The 26,283-nt window shown below is 37.7% G+C and overlaps 1 protein-coding gene across 1 annotated transcript in view; it reads left to right on the forward strand.

The window, feature by feature from the left end:
* Positions 1–276: 276 nt before the first annotated feature.
* snta1 (syntrophin, alpha 1) overlaps positions 277–26,283 on the forward strand; it is a 32,752-nt gene continuing 6,745 nt past the window's right edge. The window contains exons 1-2 of the mRNA XM_066664785.1: positions 277–562; positions 12,637–12,822. Coding sequence (XP_066520882.1) covers positions 283–562; positions 12,637–12,822 — 466 coding nt within the window. The 5' untranslated portion in view covers positions 277–282. The remainder of the gene's footprint in view (positions 563–12,636; positions 12,823–26,283) is intronic.

Below are 26,283 nucleotides of genomic sequence, written 5' to 3' on the forward strand. Positions count from 1 at the left end.
ACTAAACTTCAAACAAGCTGAGTGAAACAAGACGAATTTATGTCTGAGTCAGCTTATTATTAGAAGTTTATTTAACACCAAGTTTTAACTCTTGAGTTACTGTTTGTGTAGTGAAAATGATGGTAGACTACAGACTGAGCAACAGATTCAAAAAGTTGCCATGAGAGAGAGAGAGAGAGAGAGAGAGAGAGAGACCACGACCCCCTACACCTCTCCCTCTCCCTCTCTCTCTTTACGGGACTGCCAGCTCGTGCTGTGGTATTTCAGGAATGCGTGGTGAACATGGCGGCGGCGCAGAAGGCTCCTAAGAGCGGGTTGTTGGAGCTGCGGGTCGCGGCGGAGCGCTGGAGCCGCGTCCTAGCGGCGCTCAGCGGGGACACGCTCACTCTAAGCCCCGCGGAGGGGAGCGAGGAGCTGGCAAAAGGCTCTGTCCCCGCCGCGGCGCCTCTGAACGGAGAACCGAGCAGCCTCAACCCCCCCGTCCCTCAGCACATCAGCAGCGTGAAGAGAACCGTCCGGGTCACCAAGCAGGACGTGGGGGGGCTCGGAATCAGCATTAAAGGTAGGCATACCAACGCCTTAAAAGACCTTAACTAGCCAAAATGTCAAATAGAAAGTTTTTATAAGCTCGCTACGAATAAAACTAAAGTGCAATGAGCCTTTTCGAGTTTCAGTGTTCATTACGAATTGTAAGTAAGCTAGAAATAAGTCAGCATCTGTCTCTCCAATTAAACAGCTTCAAAATAAAAGCACACGGAGAGTTGCAGTTTTGAACTGCTCTTGATAACGAAACCAAAGGTAGAGAATGATATCCTTAAACCAGTTTTAATAACGTTTTAAAGTGTGTGTTATTTTGTGCACATTAAAACCAGAAGCAGTATACCACAATACAAAGAAAGTAAAATGTTATTTGCTTACAGAGAAATCAGGTGAAATGCACCCGATCTCATAACTAAAAATAATCTGATTTGTTTGGTCTGGGTAACTCCACTGAGTGAACTGAGGTAACAGAGTTACTGAGAGGAGTTAGGTGTGAAAGTCTCTGTCCTGAGCAAGTCTAAAGAACAACCAGTTCAGTGGTGGAGATAGGAACCAGACCTACAGAGATGAATGTGTTTAAAATGATAAATCACAGAAAGATACGGAAGGAAGCTGTTAGGAACACAGCTCAATTTCTAGTACTTTTTTTGCTTGAAGTATATAATTGAAGTATATAATTGAAGTATATACTTTTTTTAATTATTCATGGTGTAAATGAACACCCTGGGCTTTCTGAGGCAAACATGTTTTTCTAGATTTAACTTTATAAATAAAAACTCAGAAGATGCCCACAGGTCCACTGGTAAACTCCTGCCTCTTATCACCACTATCATAAAAAAATCTTGGTGATAAAATTCTCTGCAATGCACTTCACATTCATTTACATTGAAGGGCTTTTTTTTTAATTGTGTGAACATTTTGTGTGGACTTTAAACTTGGCAAGAGTTCAGAAATATCTGCCAAGACTTTTTTAGGTTAAATGCGTAACAACCATTAACTTGAGAACAGTGATTTAATGTAGTGAAATTGGGTGTTTTAGTTATTTTATGGATGATTCACAGTTAACCAAAATGCAGAATGGGCTATGAGTGAAATTTATGACTCTATAACCTGTCTGCAGTCCACTTCCAAAAGGATTGAAAGGTCATCCAGAAAGCTAAATTAGTTTTACCCCATTCATAGATGTGTGTGGATCAACAGGGCTTAGGCCATATTGCCCCTGGTTTACACTCTGCTATGGAAGGGGCTTGTAACTTCAAATGGGTCGAACTATAGCTGAATAATTGCCATGTCATGGAGGCCGTATAATATGTCCAAAAAAGGGGCTTTCTTGGATTTGGGCCTGCCCCTCAGCCCAATCTCTACATCTTCCCTCGCATACTTGTGCACTGTGTGCCTGAACAAATCATGCTCACACACACATACACACACACACACACACACACACACACACACATACACACCTGCAAAACAAGCTGACTCCAGGTCACAAAAGACTAGGAGAGTGCTTAGCTACTTTAGAACCCTCCAAACTTTTGTGATCTTGCTCAAAACTAATTATTATTAGACATTTCCACCGGGATTATTGTATATTTTGGTTCTGGTAATTAACGTTAATGCTTCTGAGCCTCAGAGAATGGCTGGACAGCATGTTTCTGTTTCTGCTGCAGGGAACTAACTCCATGCTGTAGTGAGATTTAAGGCAGTGTGTGTGTATGAAGGGTGGGGTCGGAGTAGCACCCCAATGCCAACAGCTGATTGGAGAATTACCCATAATGCTCAGCGTGGCCATTGGCTTAACATGAAAGCTGTGGAACGAGAGCAAGGAGGAGTGGGGAGATTGGTGCTGTTTATTTTAGGGAGAGAGAGAGAGAGAGAGAGAGAGAGACAGAGAGAGACAGAGAGAGGGAGATGACCTTGCATTGAGTCCAAAGTGCAGTTGTATGTCTATATTTAATGTACTGCTTTGTGCAGTTCTTATGGATCTGTTTTTTCACTTGATACAAGTCTGAATCTAACCAATAACTACATGCATGTTGTTGCATCCTTCATCAGATCAAGTTTTCCATTGAAAATACTTTCCACTGAGTCACTTTGCCACTTTCCAACAGTCAAAAATACATTTCTTGAGGTCTGTAGCTTCTATAAGGATTACAGAATATGGCATGTTTTTCCAGGGAGTGGCTGAGAGGTTGAGTGCTCCATTTCTGTATTCTCTGCTTACTAAGCCATAACTGAGCATATAATCAAATAACACAAAATGGGTGGTTGTTATTCACAAATCCTGATTAAATCTGTAGATTCTTAATTTGTTATTTAATAAACATGCAATTTTGAGATTTAGCTTTTCCAGGTCCTCTTTCAAGTCAACATGAATGGGATAATGCATTGTACTTTGACGTGTTACTTAGAGGAACCGGATTTCAGGAGGGTCTCAGAGGGTTTTCATACATGAACTCTGGAAGGTCAAGAGAATTAGGTCTGGATATTTTTGCACTTTCACATATGTAGCACACAGCCATAGATTTTCTATGTCTGATACGTTGTCACAGCGATATGTTCAGTGTACTTTAGGCCTGTGTGTGACGGCACCTATGAGGAACAGCAGGATTCTCCGGAACATTACCGGCTCTGTTCACACATGCGCTTTCACAGACATTGCCTGGACTTCATACTAGAATGCAAGCTGGATAAAGACTGAATGATATCCAGTACAAACAGCCCCTCTGGGTAAAGTCTGGAAAATCTCTGGGTTCCTGTGCATGTGTGCTTGAGATAGCTAAACATTTTCTTGTAGTGATAGATGGGATAATATGAGGGAGAGGTGTAATGTAACTTGTTAATATTTGTTATCCCAATCCACTGGTACATGGTAACCTAATCAAAACACTGGTAAAATAATCAAAACACTATTTAAGACATGGGATCGTAACCTGTCTGATACAGAATATACATTAATGTAATACAACGTAACTAAATACAAGTTAAAACCTGTGCAAGCCATCTGTAGTTGGCAGCTGAAGGCCAGCTACTCACATGCTGGATGTTACAATCATAAAATCCTCAGCTGTAGCCCTCTTGTGCAAGTACAGCTGTTAAGTGCTACCTTCAACACCTCCAATGCACGGTGTGCTGGACCTATGACTATATCATTCTCAAGATATATATTCTCAAGGATCACAGACAAGTTTAAACTATTTACTGTACACCAGAGGTGGCAAATGCAGGTCCAGGAAATTTAAACTTACACCTCTGTGGCTGGTTTGAGAAAATTAGAGAAGCCAGGACTTTTGCTGTACACATTTATACATTTGATACATTCACCCTTTAACATGGCACATACTGGCACTGTTGCTCTCATCTGTAAACCTGTGTTCTAATTTGTTTGAACATATAGCCAAAAAATGTGCTTTACATTCTTACCATAAAGGGGTTCTATGCGATACCAAACAGCTTCTGTGACTTGTAATAATAGAGGAAACATTTTTGGTGCAACAGGCTTTTCAAAGAGCAGAGCATTTATGCATTCAGATTATTTTGTGGCTTATAATTCAATATATAACATCTGGCTTTATTAAACTCTTGAAGGACCTTTTACCTTAGAGGAGACGAGACAGACATAATTTTAATGGACCACATAAAACAGATTACAAAAACTGTCAGACTAAATTAATCATTGTTTTCTTTAATGATTAGGACACATGGATTCATATATATGTATAAATAATTTTGTAGTAATAAATCTGTAATTATATTACCTCAGTTTAAGCAGAGTTATAATCTCAAGAGAGAATTAAGGCATCGATAGAGTCAAGATGTCTTCTCTCTCTCTCTGTCACTCTATTAAATGCCAATGATTTCATTCATATTAGAGGTTTAAATGACTTGTGTGACCCCATTCTTCTCCTCAAAGGTCAAAATGCTTCAGGGAACACTTTGTGCAGAAGTCAGGATCTCATTGCTTCAGTTTCAACTATACCAACACATGCGCACTATGAAATGTGTGTCAGGAGGTAGCTTCTTGGCAGGAAATCACCTTTTCTCATTGTAGTTCTTTTTAGATATAATTTTGTAACTAATTGTTCTGTTTACAGTTATGATGTTAGAGTGGTAGACAGGATAGGTTACAGACTGCACAGTTAGTTGTAAATCAGAAGCAAATATAATGTACAGGTATATGCAAAAATGTAGGTGCCTCTGGCTACATGTGTTGTTAACTTTCTACGTGGAATGAGGTCCACATCAGAATCAGAGTAGGCTTTTATTAACTTAGCATGACATAGCATGTTAGCACACACAAGGAATTTGTTGCCAGCTGCTGGTGACTCTACAGGAGCATTTAAAGGTTCATTACTGGTTAAATTATTAATATTACACTAAAACAACGTTATGGCACATTATATATAGCACCTATTTCTTTTTGTTTCACATGTCATTATAACAGAGGCATCAAAACCTTTGCACACAACTGTATTCAGGAATGAATAGAGCTATTTATTTAGAACAGGTTTGTAGCATATTACAGATGGCATGTTTCTGCAGTACTTGGGTTTGTCTGGTTAGCAAAGGACTGAATAAATTATTGATACAGTTGTGGGGTCTATCAGAAGGGGCAAATCTTCTCAATAGTATCTAGGACAGTGGCACAGTTTCAGACCTTCTTCCAGTAGCATTGGTTTCTGACCAACAGTATCTAGGGTAGGGATGGACCACCAAGCCAGAATGTAGCTGTCACTTTAAAGGCCAAAGGTCAGCATCAGAAAGTGTAAATTGTAGATGACATCTCTAGAAGACAAACAACTACATTCATTAAAAGGTTTCCTTTTTAACAGTATGACTAAATTCTGCCACTGCAGTGATATAGAAATAACTTGTACGGATCACGATATTACTTTATGGTGGATTTTCGATTTCTTGACTGCAAATTGTGCCAATTTTTCCCCCCAGTCTTTTAGTATAAGATCCATTTTAGTAGCGTTCAGTATTTGACTGCAAAAATGTATATAGATATAAAAGAAACTGGCAAAAACCATAGTAAACATTACTTATAAAAGGACACACTGAGCTCAGGAGAGCGCTAACAGAATATACGTTCCTATGTTAGCATTCAGATATAGGTTAAGTTAAACTATTTACTGAATTACATAGTAAAGCCGTCTCATACTTACTTCGACCAATATTAATTAATTCCTTAAAAGGGTAGAATTTCAAAACTGCTGTAATAAATGCAGTATTGTCTTTAACTTGGCACTCACCTAACATACCTTTTTACTGTACTAGTGGTAATTAGCATTCTGGTAAGTTTGATGAGTGTTTCTTACCAAGTGAATGTTTTGACATTAAACCCTGCTATTTAATGAAATGTCCATTGTTAGGAAAAATAGTTCATGAACCTAATTCTGAACCTAATTCTGTGCATCATGTTAAAACACTTTGTGAGAATGTGTGGAGATGTTTGGGTAGTACCAATGGTGCTAGAGTAGAGCTTTTAATATGTTAGAATCAAGCCTCTTGTTGGAAGAGTTTTATTTGTATTTCAATTTATTTTATAGATTAAAGTAACTCTTTTGATTCCAACTTTTTAAGGTAACCAATGTAGCAATGGGGTACAATAAAGTGGTAAACATATAAATAAATAAATGCAACGTTATACACTTGTTGCTAAATGTGTGCTACATGTGTGAAAGTGCAACTTGAAAATTATTTTACAGGTCTTCTGCAGTTTGTCTGTTGCTTAAATTTTTATTATGCTTTTTTGAAAATTACCATTTGGCAATCCCATGTTAGGATCAAAAACTCTGGCTAATTATGTTTAAAGATCAAATAAAAACTGTTAAAAAACAATCTAATAATTCATTCTCTTTAATTCTCATTTTATAAACATCTTTTTGAATCCATGGTGTGAAATGTTTTTTCCCCTATATGCCATTGAAATGTTTTATGAGGTAATATCAGTGTGGTCATTTCCAACCCCCTTGTGTCACAAAATGAACATTCAAACCTCAGAAGCCCTTGTGAGCAATAGTGAGAGCCACCTAATGTTCATACAAAATTATCCTTATTTCTGATTTAGAGGTGCTCTTCCTCCAGAGATATACAGCTGGCATAACCTTCATGTACTAAAGAAGATCTATGCCTGTTAATCTATGCGTTTTGGACCATGCTCCAACTCAAGGTCGAAGTCAACTGTAATTTTTGTGTCTAAATGTTCCACATAAATCACAGCAAGGAGAAGACCTCTAACGTAGGAAATTGGTCAATAATAAGAAGCTGCAGATATTGAACTTTTCACATTGAGCAATTTAAAGTCCTCATTTGTGCTTAAATTTAAATATTATTAATTCCCCTCTGAAAAAAGACCAGCATGAACTCCACTGAGATCTAAGCTGATTTGTGCCTGTTTTTATCCTAGTCTGGTGCAGGTTTATCTGGTCCGTGTGATCCTGTTGGTTGACCAGTATACCAATGTCCAAAGGTAAACGTACTGTTTTTGGTGGTGATCAGTTATCAGGCTCCATTGTTGTTGACCGGTATGCTTTTAGCCAGCAGGGATATATGTATGTTTGCAGATTTATATATTTATATATGCAGTTTATTTTTTCTACTGTATAATTGTGTTCTATTCCTCTCCATTTCTTACATTTAACTTCTCCTGGGGCAGTCTGTTTTTAGCACAGGTTCAAAAAAGATAAGTGAACAAAGCATAATTCTGAAAGAGAAGCAGATCAGAAACACTTCAGGGAGCCATTTGGAGTGGAGCTGAAAAATAACCATTAAATAAAAGTGATGTATTAGATTCTTGAAAGGTATGACACTGAATATTTATTATCTGTTTGAATACATGCAGGAATCTACATCACGATTCATTCCAACCTTCATGAATCCCAACCTAGGGGTTGGTGGTTGAGACAAGCAGTGTGAAGTCATGTGATTTAATCCTTGTCCTCAACATTATTCATCACATGAGAGGCAGGGACTTGGCGGCTTTCAGGCATTATTGACAACATTTCCATGTATAGCTTCTTGCTGTGGAAGCAATTTGAAAAATACTGTGGATTCAGCTTGTGTTCTGGTCACATTTTATACAGTCTTTAAAGACCAGACTAGTGTTGGGCAGAATAATATTTTATTTTTTTTTCCGGTTGGAGGGGGTTGGGTGGTGTTTAATCAAATCAGGGTAGTTCATGGGATAGGCAGGGCAATGGGCAGCTTGCTAAACAGGGTTTAATCACTACATGGTAGTTTGTGGAGCTGGGTTTAAAAGCAAAACTTGCCTAGCCATTTTGATATTTTTTTTTGTACTTCCAATTAGAGTGTGATATCACAAACAGTTAAAAAAAACAGTGATATTGTGAGCCAATAAAACTAAGAACAAATTAAACTAAGCAAACCTAGTTTTGCCGGACCGCCATTAGCCATATAGCCATTGTCACAGAGGTGTTTCTGGCATTTCAAAAAGAGGAAACCCCAAAATACATGCCCTTGTCTTTGGAAGGTCTGGAGAAGCTTTGGTGCTTCATATCAATGTCTTTGTTTACATATGGTTTTTATTATGTGATTGTGTTGTACAGAAAATATGAAGGTTAGGACTAATAAATGCAGTAATGAAAAAAGGAGTTTTTTCAGAATATATAACACCGGCATCATTGTTTTTATTGTTCATTTTATTTAAAAATATACACTAAATGATCTACCACAATTTGTTGATTTTAAAAATGACAATTACTTATTTATTCAGTGTAACAGGTTAAAAATGTGAAGTTTAACGAGGCTGTGCGCAGCGATATGGAGTTTTACAAACACACTAATGCAAAATGTCTCCTCACCACTTCCCTTTACAATATTTCAGGCAAAGACACACGCTTATGTTAAATAAGACAAATTCAGCAGTCCTCTTCTCTCTGTGAGATATAATAAGTGTGTAAATGTTCTGAGCTGTCCTGCTGAGCTTGGGAATAGCGGAGAAACGTTGCTGGGAATTAACTGTTGTGGTTCACAAACCAGTTTATGTCTGTGGAAATGCGGTTTCACGTTGGTGGAAAAGCACTATGTGAAATATGACTGAACTAACAACAGACGGTGTAGTAGCACCACCTTAAGTTCTCTCTGTGAAATATGGCTAAACAAACAGTTCATACTGCGTGTTTCAATATTAGGAGTCAGTCAGTCAGTAAGATAAAATGCGTCTTCTAGGCTGGTCCAGTAGACAGTCCGGCAGTGATGTGGCTTTTTGTTGGGGTGTTCCTGTTTCACTGTTTATCAGATCTATTTATCACATCTAAGTTCAGTGACCAAAATCAAGTCAATTCAACTATTATAAAAATGTTGTTGAATGTAACTATATTAATATATTATCTTAAGTCTTACCACAATTTCTCAAGATTTTTTTGAGTGCATAATACTAAAGACTGACCATCGCCCATACTATGAGGTCAGAGCTTCCCTGGGTGTTGTTTTTCTCCACCCAAATATGTCCACGTTCCCACCCACATTTAACTCATATTTCATGGTTTTCCCCATGTGTACATGTTCACATCTGGCCAAGATGATTTCATTTCCATCTTTCCCTGACCACGAAAGAGTGCAGTGACCTGTTTTAATGATTACTGGAAGGTTGCACTGATGCCAAATACTGAACCAATAAAGTGGTTGGAAAGGCTAGTCATAACCCACATTCAAAGGACATTCAGGCACCTTCACAGGAGCAGCCTTTCTATTGCTGGAGGTCATTTACCACACCATGGTCAGCAGAAGAATACAAAACTTTGTTACGGACACAAAACCTTTAACCATCACAGCCTCTTCACACTCCTACAGCCAGGGAGGCAGAACCACAAACCTCAGGAACAGCTTTTATGCACAGGCCATCAGATTCCAGAATGACTCCCACTGACACAAGCAATTCAATCTGTCCAGCTGTGTGAGCTCTAAAAGTCATACAAAAAAACACATGCTTTTTGCTAAACTCTGGATTGTTCTGCAGTAAGTAGAGACAATTTTAATTATAACGTTAATTGCACATAAAATATTAATAAACTACCAAGTAAACTTGGTAAAGATCATGAAATGTAACATAAAACCAGCATATTATTCTTTCTCTCCTTTTGTAATGCTGTCTCTATTTAGCATCCATTACCATTCCCTGAGAGATTTCATCTTTCATCTTCAGGAGTCTCTTTGGTCTCCATGGCCATTTTCACTTTCTGACAGAGTATTCTGGTGACTCTAGCTTTGGCCAACTGAGATATGTCTCTTTTTTTCATCAGTTATTTTGTTTTATCATATAAGGTAACGAGAGGGAATATCCTCCAGAACACTGGCAAATAAGGGAATCTTTCTGTTTATGAAAACATGTAGAGTTTTTGCTTTCTCTTCCTGTAGTGAAAGAGTGCTAAAATATGTTAACTACACTGTCAGTAGAACTGTCACTGTGCCGGTACCGTACCCTCAAGGAAACATATTCAGTACCTTTGATAGGGAGCATAATTGTATCTTATTCTAATGTAATTGTAGATTACACTTAAAATCGTGTTAATTTTACATGTCCCATTTCATGTCCAGGGCTGTATCTATTATGAAATATTACAAATTATTCATTATAAGAGAATGTAATGCACCTTTAGGGAACACAACTGGACTTTAAAACCACTTTTACCCTGAAAATTTGAACTGTTTGTAACTTTAGTGATCAATAATGTACCTGTACATACACTTTTTATTATGAGAGAGTAGCTGTAAAGAGACAAGATTATGAAAGTGGGGAAAATGATCCAAAAGCTACAAAGGAAGCAAATGAGTCAAAGTCATATTTTTGAACTGCAAAGTCATAGTTTACAATAGTCTACAAAAGATGTTTTTGCCAAATACATTTAGGTAGTTAAAATATACTTATTACAGTGAAGGGGAGTACTGTTCTGCAAGTCCAGTGAATGAGCACTGGCAGCGTATTTATTTTAAGAGTATAGGAAACCTTTAAAGATTTCAAACCCTCCAGTTGGTTTCTAGGAATGAGTTGAAGGCCAAAAGAGATTTCAAATGAATGAATAGTAAATAATGAATAATGTTAACTCTTGTCAAATCTAAACCGCAAAAGCTTTTTGAGGTCTTTGAACAAGCAGTTCAATGTTGTATTATTGCACATGTACAGCGCCCTTAGATTTGTCACATTTTCAAAGTCTGAACAGATTTATGACTTTGGAACCAATTTAATTTAGAATTTCAAGCTTGTGAATACATTTAAAAGCACTGAGCACCCATAGGTTTGGTCAGTCTGTTGACTGTGAATTTTGTAAAGCATTTTGTGAAATTTGGTGTAAATCACTGCTGAACATTTTGAACTCTTGCAGGAGATAGCATGGCATAATCATGTCTTCATTGAGGGATGTGATGATATTTTCAAAGTGTAGGACTCTCAGAACTTCAGCTTTGAAAAGATAATCAGCATTAATTTGTTTTATGTATTATACCCCTCACCTAGTTAAGACATTTATTAATTATGTTCTCCATCGCGTTTGGCTGATACTCACTCCGGTATTGTTATGTATTGAAGCATTGAAGATGTAAGTACTTCAGGGCAGGGGAAAAATGTTTTCTGTAATTTGGAACATTGTCAAGGGATTCAATGACCGATCCAGTTTTTCACTGAAAATGATTTTGACAGGTCTTTAGACTGGAAGATGTTGAAATTGTTCATTCCAATGTACAGCTCTCAAAGAATAGTCAACTGACTGGAGTCTCACTGTGTGCTGGAGCTTTTTGTCAGTGAGCTTCAGAACTTTTAAACTCAAAAGTGATGTAAAATATTTGGTTCAATGCGTTCAGTTGAAGTTCCACTGAGCCATACTACAGAGAGTTTAAATAGACCCTGCAGCCAGCTTCCAGACACATTGCTCAGTCAGTTTTGAGACAGTTTTTAAAGGCACATTCTTGTATGTGTGAAGTGTGCTTATTGGAACCATTTAGATGTGTCAGTCTGCAGAGATCCTCCTCTCTGATTTCGGGGATGTAATTGAACGACGTGACATAAGTCATCACCATTGTTGGGTAATGGAGAAGGAACAGTTATGAAACCCATTTTGTAGCAAAATACATTAACATGTTCTTCAGAGAAAATTCAGAGGTCTGTGTAATAATAATAATAATAATAATAATAAAATAATTCAAGATGTAACTGCATTCAGCTGCTCTATGTTAAGCTCCGTGTACCTGTTTCTACATCAGTGAAATCATTCCTCATATTTGCAGTCACAACCATTCTAGGTCAGTTTACAACTAAAGTTTCTACCTTTATCAGACAATTTAATGAAACCTTGAAGAAAAATTTTAAATTCTTTTACAATGAAATGTCAGAATGGACAGTCGTCTCACAATAACCCAATCTTAAACATCAGACAACACAAACTCAGATTCAAATTTAAATTAAAAAAGCTGGGTATGTGCAAATTATCATAATAATTCAACCCACTTTAAAGAATGTTTATTTTGAAAGCTTAGCTAAAAATGAATTTGTATCTATTAATTGTCATGACAATGATGTCTGCAAAATAGTCATTTTGCTTTAAAAAAAAATGAACCCTCATCTTTTATCCACAAGTTAACATGGTTCTAGGATCTTAAGGAAATGTCTTTGACAAAATAACACAAGGATCAAACAACACAGCATTTTTTTTACCATGTCTAAACAGCCCTGTTCTGAATGGCTGGTTTCTGCCACTGATAAGAATGAACCTCAGTTTTCTCCAAACATGAGGCAACCAAGAATGAGGAGCAGAAGCGCTGGTTTTAGACACTTTCATCTTGTTTTCTTTCTTCAAGTTGTATTGAAAATCAGTTTTTGGTTGCATCTAGGCCTAAATCAAGTATAATTTAACATTAAATTGACCTATAATTTCAAATATTTTCAGGAATTCAGTTTAAAACAGACATGACTAAAAATATATTAAATATATATATGAAAAACTAGGGTAAGTGGATAAAAATAAAATAAAATAAAAATGAAAATCTGCTAGACACATGACCTTTTTGGACAGAAGTCTTATTGGTTACATTAGAGAATGCTTGGATGGTAATCTGCTCATTGTGTTTGGTACCTGACAGGTGGAAAAGAGAACAAGATGCCAATCTTAATCTCGAAGATTTTCAAAGGACTTGCAGCTGACCAAACTGAGGCTCTTTATGTGGGTGATGCCATCTTGTCAGTCAATGGATGTGACCTGCGAGAAGCTACACATGATGAAGCAGTACAAGCCCTGAAGAAGACCGGAAAAGAGGTCGTCCTGGAGGGTAAGTCATCATGGGTTCTGCTGGCTGTGTGTTATCCAACTTAGCCATCTGTAGTTTATGGCTGGTTTTTAGTTCTCAGCTGAAAAAAGTGGAATATAAAAAAATAAATATAAAAATACCTTATTTTATGCTAATGCTGTTTCCTGCTAGCACTTCTACTGGATTTCCAGAAGCATGTAAGTACTTAACTAATACCAGTGCACATAAATATTTTAGTCACTCCAGGTTAAATAGGGACAGCATAGCCATATTTTATTTGAAACAAGTAACAAAGTAACCAATGGGAGAACTTGCATGGCTGTATCCCCTGTATCTCTCTGAAATATTCTTTTAGGTTTTAAAAAAATTAGGAAAAAAAATATTGAAAAAAGAAAACATTTACATTTTTGTCATCATGTTGATGGAGAAGCAGACTCTTAAAAATGATTCAAAATCAAAGAGTTCTGTGCAAGAGAATATAGCTGCTTTCCGTTTTTAATTTTTAAACCGACATGTTTCAGCTTCTGCAAACAGGCAAAGAGGCAGTGGCGGAAAGAAAGCTTACTGGAGAACAGACGCTTGTATAACTTGTATAATTCAGTATTTTCAGAACGTTTTCCTGGGGGAAGGTTTTTTGTAGTAATATGTAATTGTGCCATGATAGTAGCCTTCAAAGACCCATGGATGATCATTCACAGATACCAGAACCGAGATATTTAGAACTGACTGCTCAAAAATGGATATAATTTAATATGAACAGTGTGGGAAAGACCTTCTCTGTGTGTAACAACTGTTATTGTGGCAGTGCAGTAGTTATATTTTCAATTTTCTATTATATATTTATATTAAATTCATTATAATCAGCAACTGCCTGGTGGCTTTCATAAGTGAGCTTCACATCAGTGTAATACAAGGAAGCACATCAAACTACTGTCTGTTATCAGCAGAACACTACAGATGTGCCGACTGGAAAGCTCTTTAACTGTTTGCAAATTTAAATACAGAACTCACTTTGTCTGCTTATTAAAATTCACATTCTGGAGGTTCTGTCAAAATACAGAAGGCACAAACTAGCGAATAAAAGGATGGCTCAATGGTTATGAAGCTTTCGAATTCCAACAACAAAGGAAAAGCAAAGACAGGGATTCCCAGGAGTTTGCACATGAATATTTGCACACACCCACACAGACACACACACAAACAGCAGGAGACAAGGATAAGCATGGAAACCAACAAACAGACCGATGTGCATGAACTCACCGTCAGGCTGCACCTGAAAACTTTTCATAGAAGAGTTCTCCTGAGCTTCAGATTTAAGACACGCAATGATGAAACTGCAGGTCAGCACCCCACAGCTACACGTACGAGTATATGACCTTCCAAGATTGGAATGTAACGGTCAGGAATTAGATATTTGTAACAATATGTTTTCAATCTTATTACATTTTTGTATTTAGAGTTAGAGTTAGTATGTTAATCAATTAGCTTTTCTCACTTCTGCAGTTAATATACAATGTATATATAACTGTTGTGAATTTGCTGATTTATTGAGCATCTTGTGCCATGCGCTAGCACTTGTATCAAGCTTTTCACAAAGTTATTGAAAGTACGATGAATGTGCTTTGAAAAAGGGTGTCAACCTCTAATGTGAATTGTCTGAAAATGTCTTTTTAATCTTTCATTTGTAGATGATCTGTTTCTCTCAAAATAAAATGTCTAAATATATCCAGATTCCCCTTTAATCGGTGAATTCAGCTACTTTTATTCTTCAGCTAAAGTGCACTCAAATCACACAGGGTTTTATAATATAATTTCCTAAATAGCACTGGCCAGAGGAACAGCATGCTTTGGAGCAGCTACCCATGAGTCTAAAGTCACCATGCTCACTGATAAGTTTTGACTAGAGGGCTATAAAGCCCTCTTAGCACTGGCCTGTGGAGTGGCATTACTGTGGTCTCTGGAGTGATGGAACTGCTACTAATACTTTTAGGAGAGATGGAGTGGTGTTTGTGATCCAGAGACAGTTTTTTTTATATCTAAGTTAATTTGAAGATTTAATGGTTGTGAACTCCAGTGTAGAGAGAGAATCAACACTGGCTGCTTCGTCATTTTGACCATGGAATCTCCAACTGACTCAGAGAACACAGAGGAATGACAAGAAGATATATTCATAATGTTCATCAGATGAAATCATAAGGCTACAGCTGCACACATGGATTGACCTCATCCCACCCTCTCTTAAGTACAGACACACACACACACACACACACACACAAATCCCATTGTTCATATTTGTGACTGACATGTTGTTTTGCATGTGGGTGATTCATCACATGGTCAGAGCCACTTACAACTGGCCTGCACCTGAAAAATATGGGAAGTGGAAATTAAAACAGCATAACTGACAAAATCATTTATATTATTGCAAATGTTATATTAGCATTAAATTAACATTCAGAAAAGGCATATAGTTTAGTTCAAACCTTGATCTGACTATGATTAATATTTAAGCATATAAATTCTAACAATATATAATATACATTTCCATTGTTTAAAATGCAAAATACAATTTATTTTACATTTTATTGCTTATATATCACTACTATGCAATTAGTTCCTTCCACGTTAGTCAGCCCATTTCTTTAAAATAGCAACTCCACCAAAGTACTTGAATCATGGTGAAATCAAAGATAAAATGCTAATTTTTTAAATAATGTTAATCAGTTCGAATTATTCATATAGTTCTAACACACAACGCCCTATGCTTATCACCACCAACACACACAGACACATGCTTATACATATGGTCATACAGCAGTCTGTCTTCAATGCAAAAATAAGAGAAGTATCTCGTGTAATCCGGTAGAGGCGAGCTTTACACAAAACACTACACAAAACCCTCTTTACTGGTTTCTCAGTTTAGCTTGAGAACCGAGCCAGCAGCCATAATACCAGGCACTGATTCAATGAATTAATTAACGCAAGAAGCAAATCACATAGGAGTTGTGCACTGAGGCAGCCTGCCAGAGGCTCAGAGAGCAACACTTGTTCTAATTTATCAGCCAGAAAAGATTGGACAGAGTATGAGGTGTTAATGATCAGTATTGTTTTTGTCAAGCCATATTAGTTCATTTTAGGTGTGGATAGACTACAGGAGAGAAAGTGTATGAGTGAAGGATAGAGTGGGAGATGGAGAGGCAGACAGAGAGAGGTAGGGAGAGAGAGACAGGGTGAGAGAGGGAGATGATGATTGAAGAGAAATGTTTACTGGATATGATAAGTGCAGACTGCAAAGTGCCATATCAGCATTTACGATTTGTAATAGATCTCTTTGAAATGGATAGTGAAAGCCATAAATATGTGTGTGAGCATGTCTGATTGTGTGTGTGTGTGTGTGTGTGTGTGTGTGTGTGTGTGTACACATTCCTTACCTACTCTACTCCTGCTTTAGCTGAAGAGTACCATGAAGACAATAGAGGAAAGTACAGAGGTGCAGTTATTTAACCCCTCTAGGTTAAACAGCTACTAAAAATGTATTTGAATTGATTAGATTTGTTGAAGGCTAACCCTTTTATTAATTATGTATTCATAAAGCTATACTTGAATAGTTAAAAGACATTATTGCAGTAGGGTCAAACAGAGCTAAGATATTTTATAAAGGAAGTAGCACTGCATGAACATAAGAGGTTTTAAACTATACAGTGAACAGAAATGATTCAGTGAAAATAATAAATAAATGCCATATATTTGTCTGTTCTCTGTAACTTAGGTAAGAATGGCTAAGAATGCTCCAGGTTCAACCTATGACTATGCAATCTGTCATGTGACCTGCCCTCCAGTAAACTGTTACTAAAAAGTCTAACCAAAAGAAAGCCACAGTGAAAAAGTTAAAATGAGATGGTGGTGCCATACAAAAGTGTTGTGTTGAAGATACAGTGTTGAAGGGGAGCGCAATGACAAATTGGTGTAGGGATCAATTGTAAGTAAGTGTGTGTGTGTGTGTGTGTGTGTGTGTGTGTGAAAGAGAGAGAGAGAGAGAGAGAGAGAGAGAGAGAGAGAGAGAGAGAGAGAGAGAGAAACAAAGAAAGAAAGAGAGAGGAAATGGAGCAGAAGATGTGCCAGGATGAAGCAGGCTCAATTACTCACAATAGCAAATAAACTCACACAGCCAAGCTAAGCCAAACCCTGCCAGTTCTTCTGTATTTGTGTGTCCATGTTCTGTGAGTATATGTAATAAGAGAGCCACTAAATCTAACATACTCTCCCCAGTGTGTGTGTTTGTGTGTGCACACACGTGTGAATTTGGTCTTTTTCACCCTCCATCTGATGGGAAAAGCTGCAGTAGATAACAGGAATTTTCATGCATCCAAAAACCCACTGTTCTCAAACAGGCTCTCCCTCAGGCAGCTGCTGTTTTCACTGATGTCTCACATGCACACACTCACCGTTCCTTCAGGACATTTGAGTTTAATAAGCATCATATACAAAGCCTGAGTCAGTGAATTCCTTCTTGTTAACGCCCAATTTCAACAGCTGTTTTCTCTAATAGGAATCTTTCATTGCCATTGTTACACTTGTGCTGTTGTTACAGTTTGCACTTGTTACTTGTCCTCTGAGACCACGTTTACACTGTTTGTTTCATGTGTCTTGGAATGAATCCTCACCATCAAGGCTAAAAATAATGGACATGACCAGTACTATTAAAATAAGAGGTGTAAACCCATCTAAAGCGTTTTGTATATTGTAAAAAAAAAAAAGTTGGTAAAGTGCCTGTTATTTGCTTGTGATTGTCACACTGCGGGAATGTTATATATCCACATTAGACTCAGTCCTATGAAACATAATTACAGTAAGACAACCCAAAAATTAGACACTGTAGTAGCTTAAGGTCACTATGCTCTGTTCCAAGTGTCTGTTACAGGGTTATAAAGCCATCAGCATTGGCCTAGAATCAGTGAATCAGAGTTCTGTGGAATGATAGAGAACTGCTTCATACCTATGAGATGAGAGTGATCCAGAACTAATCATCCAAGATATATCTGAGGTCACCCATATCTGTCTGACTCATTAATGGCTGTCTGTTATTAGATCCTCACAACAGTCTTCCAGCAAAGTAAAGGGAATAGTAGAAGTTGCTAATACTGTCCATTTTAGAAGTACTTTCTATGTCCAATAATTAGAAACTATTTGGCCATGTATACAATAAATGAGTTAGATATTTTGCTTGTTGTTCCTCACTTAATCAGTCAAAAATAATCTGACGCTCTAAAAAGATAATCTATTAAATAGAGTATTTAAATAATAAATAAAATATTTTGCTTACATTTTACAATATATGTTTGTAGTATGTGTGGAGATTTATGTTTCTTAACTGACAGGCTTGTTTTTCATGTTAACACCAAGGATTTTTTTCTGACATTAGATTATGTTGTGATATTATCAGTGGTCAAAAGTGGTTTGTCACTATTTTGCTACCTTAATGTTCGAGATGGAACTTTGTTATACTGTAGTATCTACACTATATCTTTGTGACATTTACTGAGCTACAAACCAAGTTGTCATGAAGTACTGTCTTTTCCTTTTAAAAGTCATGACAGGACTTCATTTCTGAAATGTAGGCATCATGTCAACTTGACATCAAAACTGGCAAACGAAAAACAACTCCTGTAAAAACAACACTCACATGTTTTGTTGGTTTATTTCAGTTTTCCTGAAGGACTGATGCAATATAAACTTGTGAACACAACTTTTCAGTAAATTTATGACATAAAAAAAAAACTTTACAGTCTGTCATTGTATTATTTTATCTGGCATGGTTTCATTACATAGACACATTTAAATATGACTAAATCTAACATTAATGTGTTAGTTATAGGTAGTGCACTATGGCTCCTGAAAGCTGAGTTGAAATAGTAAACCGAGTAAACAATAGAAACGGAAGTTTCCACTCTAATTATCTTAGGGTAGTATTTCACAACATATTATCTGTAATTATCTTCTCTAGAATTAAAATGATAAACTGAGTACTATTGTTCTGTAATAGATATTGGCCTAAATTTGATCATAACAGAAGATGTCCTCCTAATCAGATAGATAATATAATACAGATAATATTTCAGTGTTAGGACAGTTCTGCAATATAGCCTTTGAAGTAGTTAAACTCTCTCCTGATCCAAGATTAGTCATTTGTTATAAAGGCAATGAGGAAAACTATGTAAATAAATTTTAACCTTCAACCTTCATGAAATTACTCATTATGCTTTATTTATTTAAATTATAAGGAAGTGTACATGAAATTTGAAACAAGCACAAAGCAGAAGCTGAAGAGCTGAAGTGTTGTCCAATAATTAAATACAAGTAAAAGCATCCTAATATTAGAGTGTAATTGCAGGCAAAAAGCTTTAGATAAATAGATTATTTCATTGCTGTACAGAAAAATATGTCAGTACTTTATAGGGAACAGCAAAAACATTTTTCAATTTTTATGCAAGCTAATGTAATCAAATTTATTTCTGAGCATTTCTAATTGTCCAATTAACATGATGATTTAATGGAGTGTAATGAACAGCTTGTGTGTTCAAATAATAATTGGTAAAAATGAAAATGCTTCTTTTTTGTTGATCGGAGATATGTACCAGAAGATGGGCTTAGAAGTATGTACCATATGAAAGGTTTCATTTATCACATACGTTCCCCAGCTGTTGATGACGTTTGAGTCAAGATTTAATTGGTCTGTGTGACAGAGTATGCTGCAGTCCAGAAGAGTGGCTGTGCCAATTAAGTTCACTCTGTCTTTGATGAAAGGCCAGGGCTACCTCTAGTGTCTTGTATTTCTCAACAAATTAAGTTTTCAGTTTGATGACCTTCAGCTGCTCTAGACATGTAGGCTGTAGAAGCCATCAGCCAGAGGGAAATGAGTGTGTTCTAGTCAAATTGACCTGGGTCTGTGTGTTTCACTTGTCAGTGTTCACTTGTCTTAGTTACAGAGTGATTAAAAGCCATTCCTTGCTGAGAGACATAACAGAGGTCTGTGAACTATAGTAAAGTGAAAAAATAAATTTAAAAAATGGTATGGTGGCCTGTTGGGAAATTCTCAATTAAAATGCTTGTTATGGCCCTGCTTTGGGGAGTAATGTTTTTCTTTTTACACACAAGTGAACACTGTTCACTGGGGTGTGGAGAATGTATTTATCTAAAGCACATTTCAGACACATCGCTTTAATACCCAGCATACATTATGCAAATGCATCATACAAACATTCAAATTGAATCCTGAAAGTTTGCCTAGCCACACATCAGCGATAGGTTAATAAATACAATCAAGCTAGCATTGATTCTCTTATTTGGTGATGTAGCACAAAGGTCCCAACCATGTGGCCATAGACTCGTATGAGGCCATGGGTTCTTTGGTCCTGGCCTCTTTCAGGGTGAGGACAATTTTGCCCAGTGTTTGGCGTATTTGGGCAGCAATATTGTATGCTCTGGCTGTGATGCACCATATAGTTTACCACAACAGCAGGAAAATAATAAATAATGACATACCTTAACTACCTCACCCCCTCGATCCATTTTAAAAACGCCAGGGGGGTGTTGTCCAGTCCACAGTCGTAAAAAGGTTGTGAGCCCCCGATCTAACAAAATCAGCAAGACAAAGACAAGAATAGACTTGTTTTTAGCCCTTAAGCCAGAGACAATTAGACAGCCTGATTAAAGGTATCTAGACAAGAAACCACCTTCCTAACTTTAGCTTTCAGCTTATTGACCTCCATTCTTATGATTTTAATGATGATATCTGGTTTCTTAATTTTGTAGTAAGCTAAAAATGGACAAAAATTTAGATACATGTTTTTCATTGGACAGCAATGATATTTTGAACCTTTTGAGATTCAGTGGCCGGGTGCTGAGACACTGTAATTTCACATTACCTTAAATGAAATGCTGTTCTCAAAGAAGAACTGATCAGCACTCCTTCCTCCACACAATTCTCACACTTAACCAAATTAACATCATTAGCCCTTATAGCCCCCATTGTGCGATGTCATCAAAACAGTAAGTGCTAGCATCTAAGCTATGAAGAAGGACCTTTTTTTTCTTTCTAAAGAGCCAGCTTTTATACAGAAGCTTAATTTATCTGGCATTAAGACAGACATTTAATGAGTTCGTATGAGATGATAGTGATACAGGAAATCCCACTTGAATTGAGTTCTGCTTGTCGCTAATTTACACATGCTCTCTGGGGGTTGCACAAAAAAAGGAGTCATGTAAAGCTCCTTTCCCTGCTGTAACAACAGTATCAGCTTAGAAATAGGAGCGTACAAGTTCACACAAGTTCATAGGGTGGGTTCTTATTCAGATAATAAAACAGTTTGACAAAAAAAAGTAATCTTTGTAAACAAGGGAAGAAACACAGTGGATAATTGTACCCTTGTTGGCAGTGTTGTGGCTGTTGATTGAGTTTGTGTGTGTGTGTGTTGTCTTATGGCCACATATTTGTGGGGGTGTTATGAGGAACATTCCTGGGCTAATAGAGCTTTCACAGGGCACAGCATGCTTCAGGAGTCACAGAGTAGCCAATCAGACACATTCCAGCCGCTCCCACGGCAACCAGGCAGCACTGGGACTCTGATGTAGGACAGTTTTTTGTCTTTGACTTGGCAACCGTGGCTTGTGTTTGCCCAATGGGGCAGCAAGAAAAACAACCTGTTGCCATTTCAACCAGCCCAGGCCTCTCTGTTCGGCGACAGCCAGCAAATTCACCACTGAGAAGAATCTCCTGCGAACAGTTCTCATATAAACAATTCCAACACCTCAAAGTAAAGGCTGCTCACTTGCTTTGTGTTGAAAAGGTTAGGAATTTGACTTCCAGAAGATTCATGAAAACTTTGAAACTTTAGGAGAATATTTATAGTTCATAGGGGCCCCCTTTCTGTCCCTGGCGCTGTGCTATTGCTAGTTGAATCATTACAGTAAGAAGGGAATTGGTGGTTTGGTTTAAAGTGGTTTTTGGATGTGGCGTTCTTGGTTTCATTGCTGAGCATAAATTTCCAACCCGGCTTTTACCCTAATATAACTCTGACATCTGCTTTTTTCCACTTTTTCTACTGCTTTTCTTTTACTCTCTTCTTTCTATTCTTGCAGAGTCAACTGTAGCCTCTATTATCTCGGTCATAGCTGATAAGTGGGAAATTCTAACTGCCTGGTCTTTTAATTTCACAAAAGGCTATTTAATATCAGGTCCTGGAGGCTTTTGTAGACAAAATCCCTGTTTCTAAAAATACACGCAGAAATCCTCTCATTTACACCCATATTTGTGGCTGACTGTCAGAAACCTTTTGTTGGGTGTACTTAGTGCTGACTAGAAGATGGGCTGGTTTGAAGACTAGAGTTACCACTATGATGATATATAATGGAGATTTCATTGCACGACACACAATGGAAGCTACATTTTGTTTGTGTGAATGGCTATATTTGAACCTCTGTTTATTGGTGTGTGTGTGTGTGTGTGTGTGTGTGCGCACACAGTAGGAACAGATTATGGTCTTTTTAGACCCATAGGTACAAGAATCTTACACTCTATATTAAATCTCTACATTTTATAATAGTAATGCAGTATAAAAGACTTAAAGTGTGTTTTGTTTGACAGTATTTTCAGTTATAGATGTGTGTTTATGGGCGGCACAGTGGCGCATCAGGTGACACAGCTCCAGGGAGGTTGTGGGCTCAATTCTCACTCTGGGTGATTGTCTATGAGGAGTTTGTTGTGTTCTCCCTGTGTCTGTATGAGTTTCCTCCGGGTGCTCCGGTTTCCTGCCACGGACCAAAAACAGACGTTGCAAGGTGGTTGGTAACTCAAAAGTGTCCGTAGGTGTGAGTGTGTGTGTGTGTGTTTGTGTTGCCCTGTGAAGGACTGGCGCCCCCTCCAGGGTGTGTTCCTGCCCAATTAACTAGATAAGCGGGTACAGACAATGAATGAATGAACAAAATGTGTTTAAATTATTTGTTATATTCTAATATTTCATCACACCATAGTTGTAAATATGAAGACTTCTTTGATTGTGTAGCTTTTTTAGATCCTATTGTGTCTGTATTCTAACAGTTTTGAGATTTTGTACAATCCACAACAGAAATGGCAGGTCTTAGTCCCAGAAGGCAGAAATTTGGTTAGTTTCCTGCTCAAAAACACATGACTCATCCCAGTAGTAAGAGTAGAAAAAAAACACCAAAGCTGTGAAAATACTGCATATGGATATTCAAAGGCTCTTTGTTCATCTAATGTTTGTGCATTGGACTTTCCAAAATATCTGGGCCACCTTAAGCCTTTGGTGTCCTAAAAAGACCCTTGGTGGTCACAGTACACTGAGCATGGTCTTCAGTGGCCTGGTCAGTAAATCATCCCTGTGGCGCAGACTTGGTATGACACAGGGCTTGGTCATGTATGTAACAGTATTCTGGGATAGTGACGTGCTGTTATATTGCTTTTCATGTTTAGTGATTTTATTTATTTGTTTGTTATATTAGTAGGTAAGTAGTATGAGTATTTGTTTGAGAAAATAGATACACTGAAGGCAATACATTTAGATTTAATGACAATGCTGACAATTCTGGGGAACTTTTTTCACATTTATTTATGTTTATGTTCGGGAACTTTTAAGGTGGAACGGTATGTTTGAGGAAAACTTCTACTTGTTTGTACGTGGGTAAAGTTTAACATGTTTATACATTTTGATCCACTGTTTGAATTACCACAGAAACTAATTTCTAACCCTAGTTGTTTAGTTTTGTAACACATTCTGTCTTTGTTTACTCTTATGCAGTCAGTGGTCTTTCGAATTTGCATCAGTTCCACCTTAAGTAATCAAAATTCATTCATTCATTCATTTTCTGTAACTGGGTCATGGTGGGTCTGGAGCCTACTAGGAATCACTAGGTGCAAGGCAGGAACACGCAGTGGAGAGGGCGACACACACTCACACCTACGGACTCTTTTGAGTCGCCAATCCACCTATCAACATGTGTTTTTGGACTGTGGGAGGACACCGGAGCACCCGGAGAAAACCTCGTGGACACGTGGGAGAACACAACAAACTCATTCCAGACAGTCACCCGGAGCAGGAATTGAACCCACATTTCACAACTGCGACACTAGCTGCTGCGCCACTGTGGTGCCCACCTTAAGTAATCTTTAACATCAAAAGTATGTTAATATTACCCACATATGAAGCAGATGGGTCTCATCTTTTTTCATGCTTTTTAACGTTTGTAGGTCTCTCAGCATACTAAACAACTCCAAATGCTGTTTCTCTGTCGTGAGCAGCTACTGTGGCGCTATTAAATGGTGAGGAAACATCTTCTGAATCTGATAAAAAAAATTGTTTTTTGAAATTGTGAACATCATCTTTAAAACGTGCATTAATTTGCATAATATTCAGACATATCTTCAGGCAAAACCAAGAATCAGGACATAGTTTATCCAATAAATGTTTCATGAAATTATATGATATGCTCTTGCAATGACGGCTGCACTGAGACACCACAAAATGAGTGTTTCTATAGGTAATCAAAACAATAACTTTTTCACTTTGTATTTTTCTGTATTTATGTATATTTATAGTCATTATAAAAGTATGAATTATTTCAGAGGTATGCTTACTACAAATATATTTTTAAAAAACTTCATGGCATCCTAAGACTTCTGTATGTGTGTATATTTGTTTACAGTTCAGTATATGTGTGTGTGTGTGTATGGGGTGGGGGAAGGGTCTGAACTCAGACAGGGCGAGAAAGTATGGCACAGGCAAATCTAAGTTGGCAGCAGTGGATGTTCGAAACTGTCAGACAAACTGTGAGACCACATAGACGGATTTGCGGACTGTTTGTGTGTATGTGTGAATGCTTGTGTGTGAGGACAACAGGTGAAAGACTGAACACAGAGAGAGAGAGAGAGAGAGAGAGAGAGACTGTGCCGCTGCTTTGGGTATGTGCTGACCGAGTGAGGTATATGTGTGGGAGTGGGCGAGTTATGGGCTGGACTCTATTCTGGGCTGAGGAAGCCCTCCACCCCCTCCACCACCATTCACCCTGACACCTCACTCTTCAACTCCTGTACTGAAACTCTATCTATGCCCCTTAGTGGCGTCTGCTATTTATATTCCCACTGTGTGTGTGTGTGTGTGTGTGTGTGTGTGTGTGTGTGGGGATGTGTACGTGTGAGCAACAGAGAGAGAAAGAGATAAGTTGCTAGTGCTTGAGAGAATCACAGTGGTTTCTATTTATTTCATAAGAGTGAACAGTACTGGGTGGGCTAAAGAGAGTGAGGTGCACTGGCCCAACAGAGTTCATTTATATATATATGTCACTGAAGGACACCGTGTGTGGCCCACAGTTGTCAAAATCTCTTTAAGAGTTTTTTCCCTTCCGTTTTGTTCACCATTTAAAAATACTAGTTGCTCTTAACATTGTGGACATTATATGGTGAATAGCATCATGCTGCATTTGCATCTGATATTACAAAGTAGCAGAGATGTATTCATAAAGACAGTGTCAGTGGCTAATACAGCATAAGTTGGGTAAACAAAACCCATGGCAGGATGTTCTGCTGACCTGTGTGGTACGCTGCTGTTGCCACTGATGGTGGTGGAATTTTCCGTAAAAACAATAGATCGCCCAGGTTAAATATCAGTCTGTCAACCTTCATACAGCAAACGCAGTGTTTGTCTTGGGAGGCCTCTCTGAAATAGTGAATTTTCATGTTTAGTTTATAAAATATGTCAAATGCATGAGAATAATATGTTTTTAAAAAATGTATAAAGAGAACTTGGGTTATTAAGTGTCATTAAGTATTGTCATTGTAGAGAGGACAGTCACAAAAAACTACTGTGTATAAAGTCAGGTACAGTGGCACAGAAGGCAGTTTCACAGTCATGAAGCTCCAGAGTTCTGGGGGTGGTTGTTTCAAACCCCACCATTCATCACTGGCTGTGAGGAGTTGGGTGTCTAATGGTGCTTTTCCACTGCATGGTACCTACTTGACTTCTTGACTCAGCATGCTTCTACACCCTTTTCTGTTAGCACAGCTTTCCCGTGTATTGTAGCTGTGACATCATAAAACCCTGTCTCTAACTGGAACCACAGGCTTTGAAAGCCACAACAGTGGCGGTAACATTTATTTATGTACATGTTTTTGGGGGATGTTGTCTGAACATGGTCCCTGTTCTCACAGATCGTCTTGCACGTCCGCTTTTCATTGGTGTTTTTCATCGGCCACCAATCCAAGGAGCATTTGAACCTCTACAAAAAAGCATGACATAATGTTGTTAGCTGCCATTGTGAGTTAGATGAAAACAAATGTGTTCATTGGGGATTTAACAGATGGCTAGTTTGTGCTGGAGTTCTGCATTTTGTGGTGATTGACAAGTCTCTCTGGCCAGAAAGTTTGCATGTCACCTAATTGACTCACTTGGAACCACTAAAAAAAGTACTGTT

The sequence above is a fragment of the Hoplias malabaricus genome, chromosome 3 (assembly GCF_029633855.1).
Source record: "Hoplias malabaricus isolate fHopMal1 chromosome 3, fHopMal1.hap1, whole genome shotgun sequence".
In the NCBI taxonomy this organism is placed as follows: Eukaryota; Metazoa; Chordata; class Actinopteri; order Characiformes; family Erythrinidae; genus Hoplias; species Hoplias malabaricus.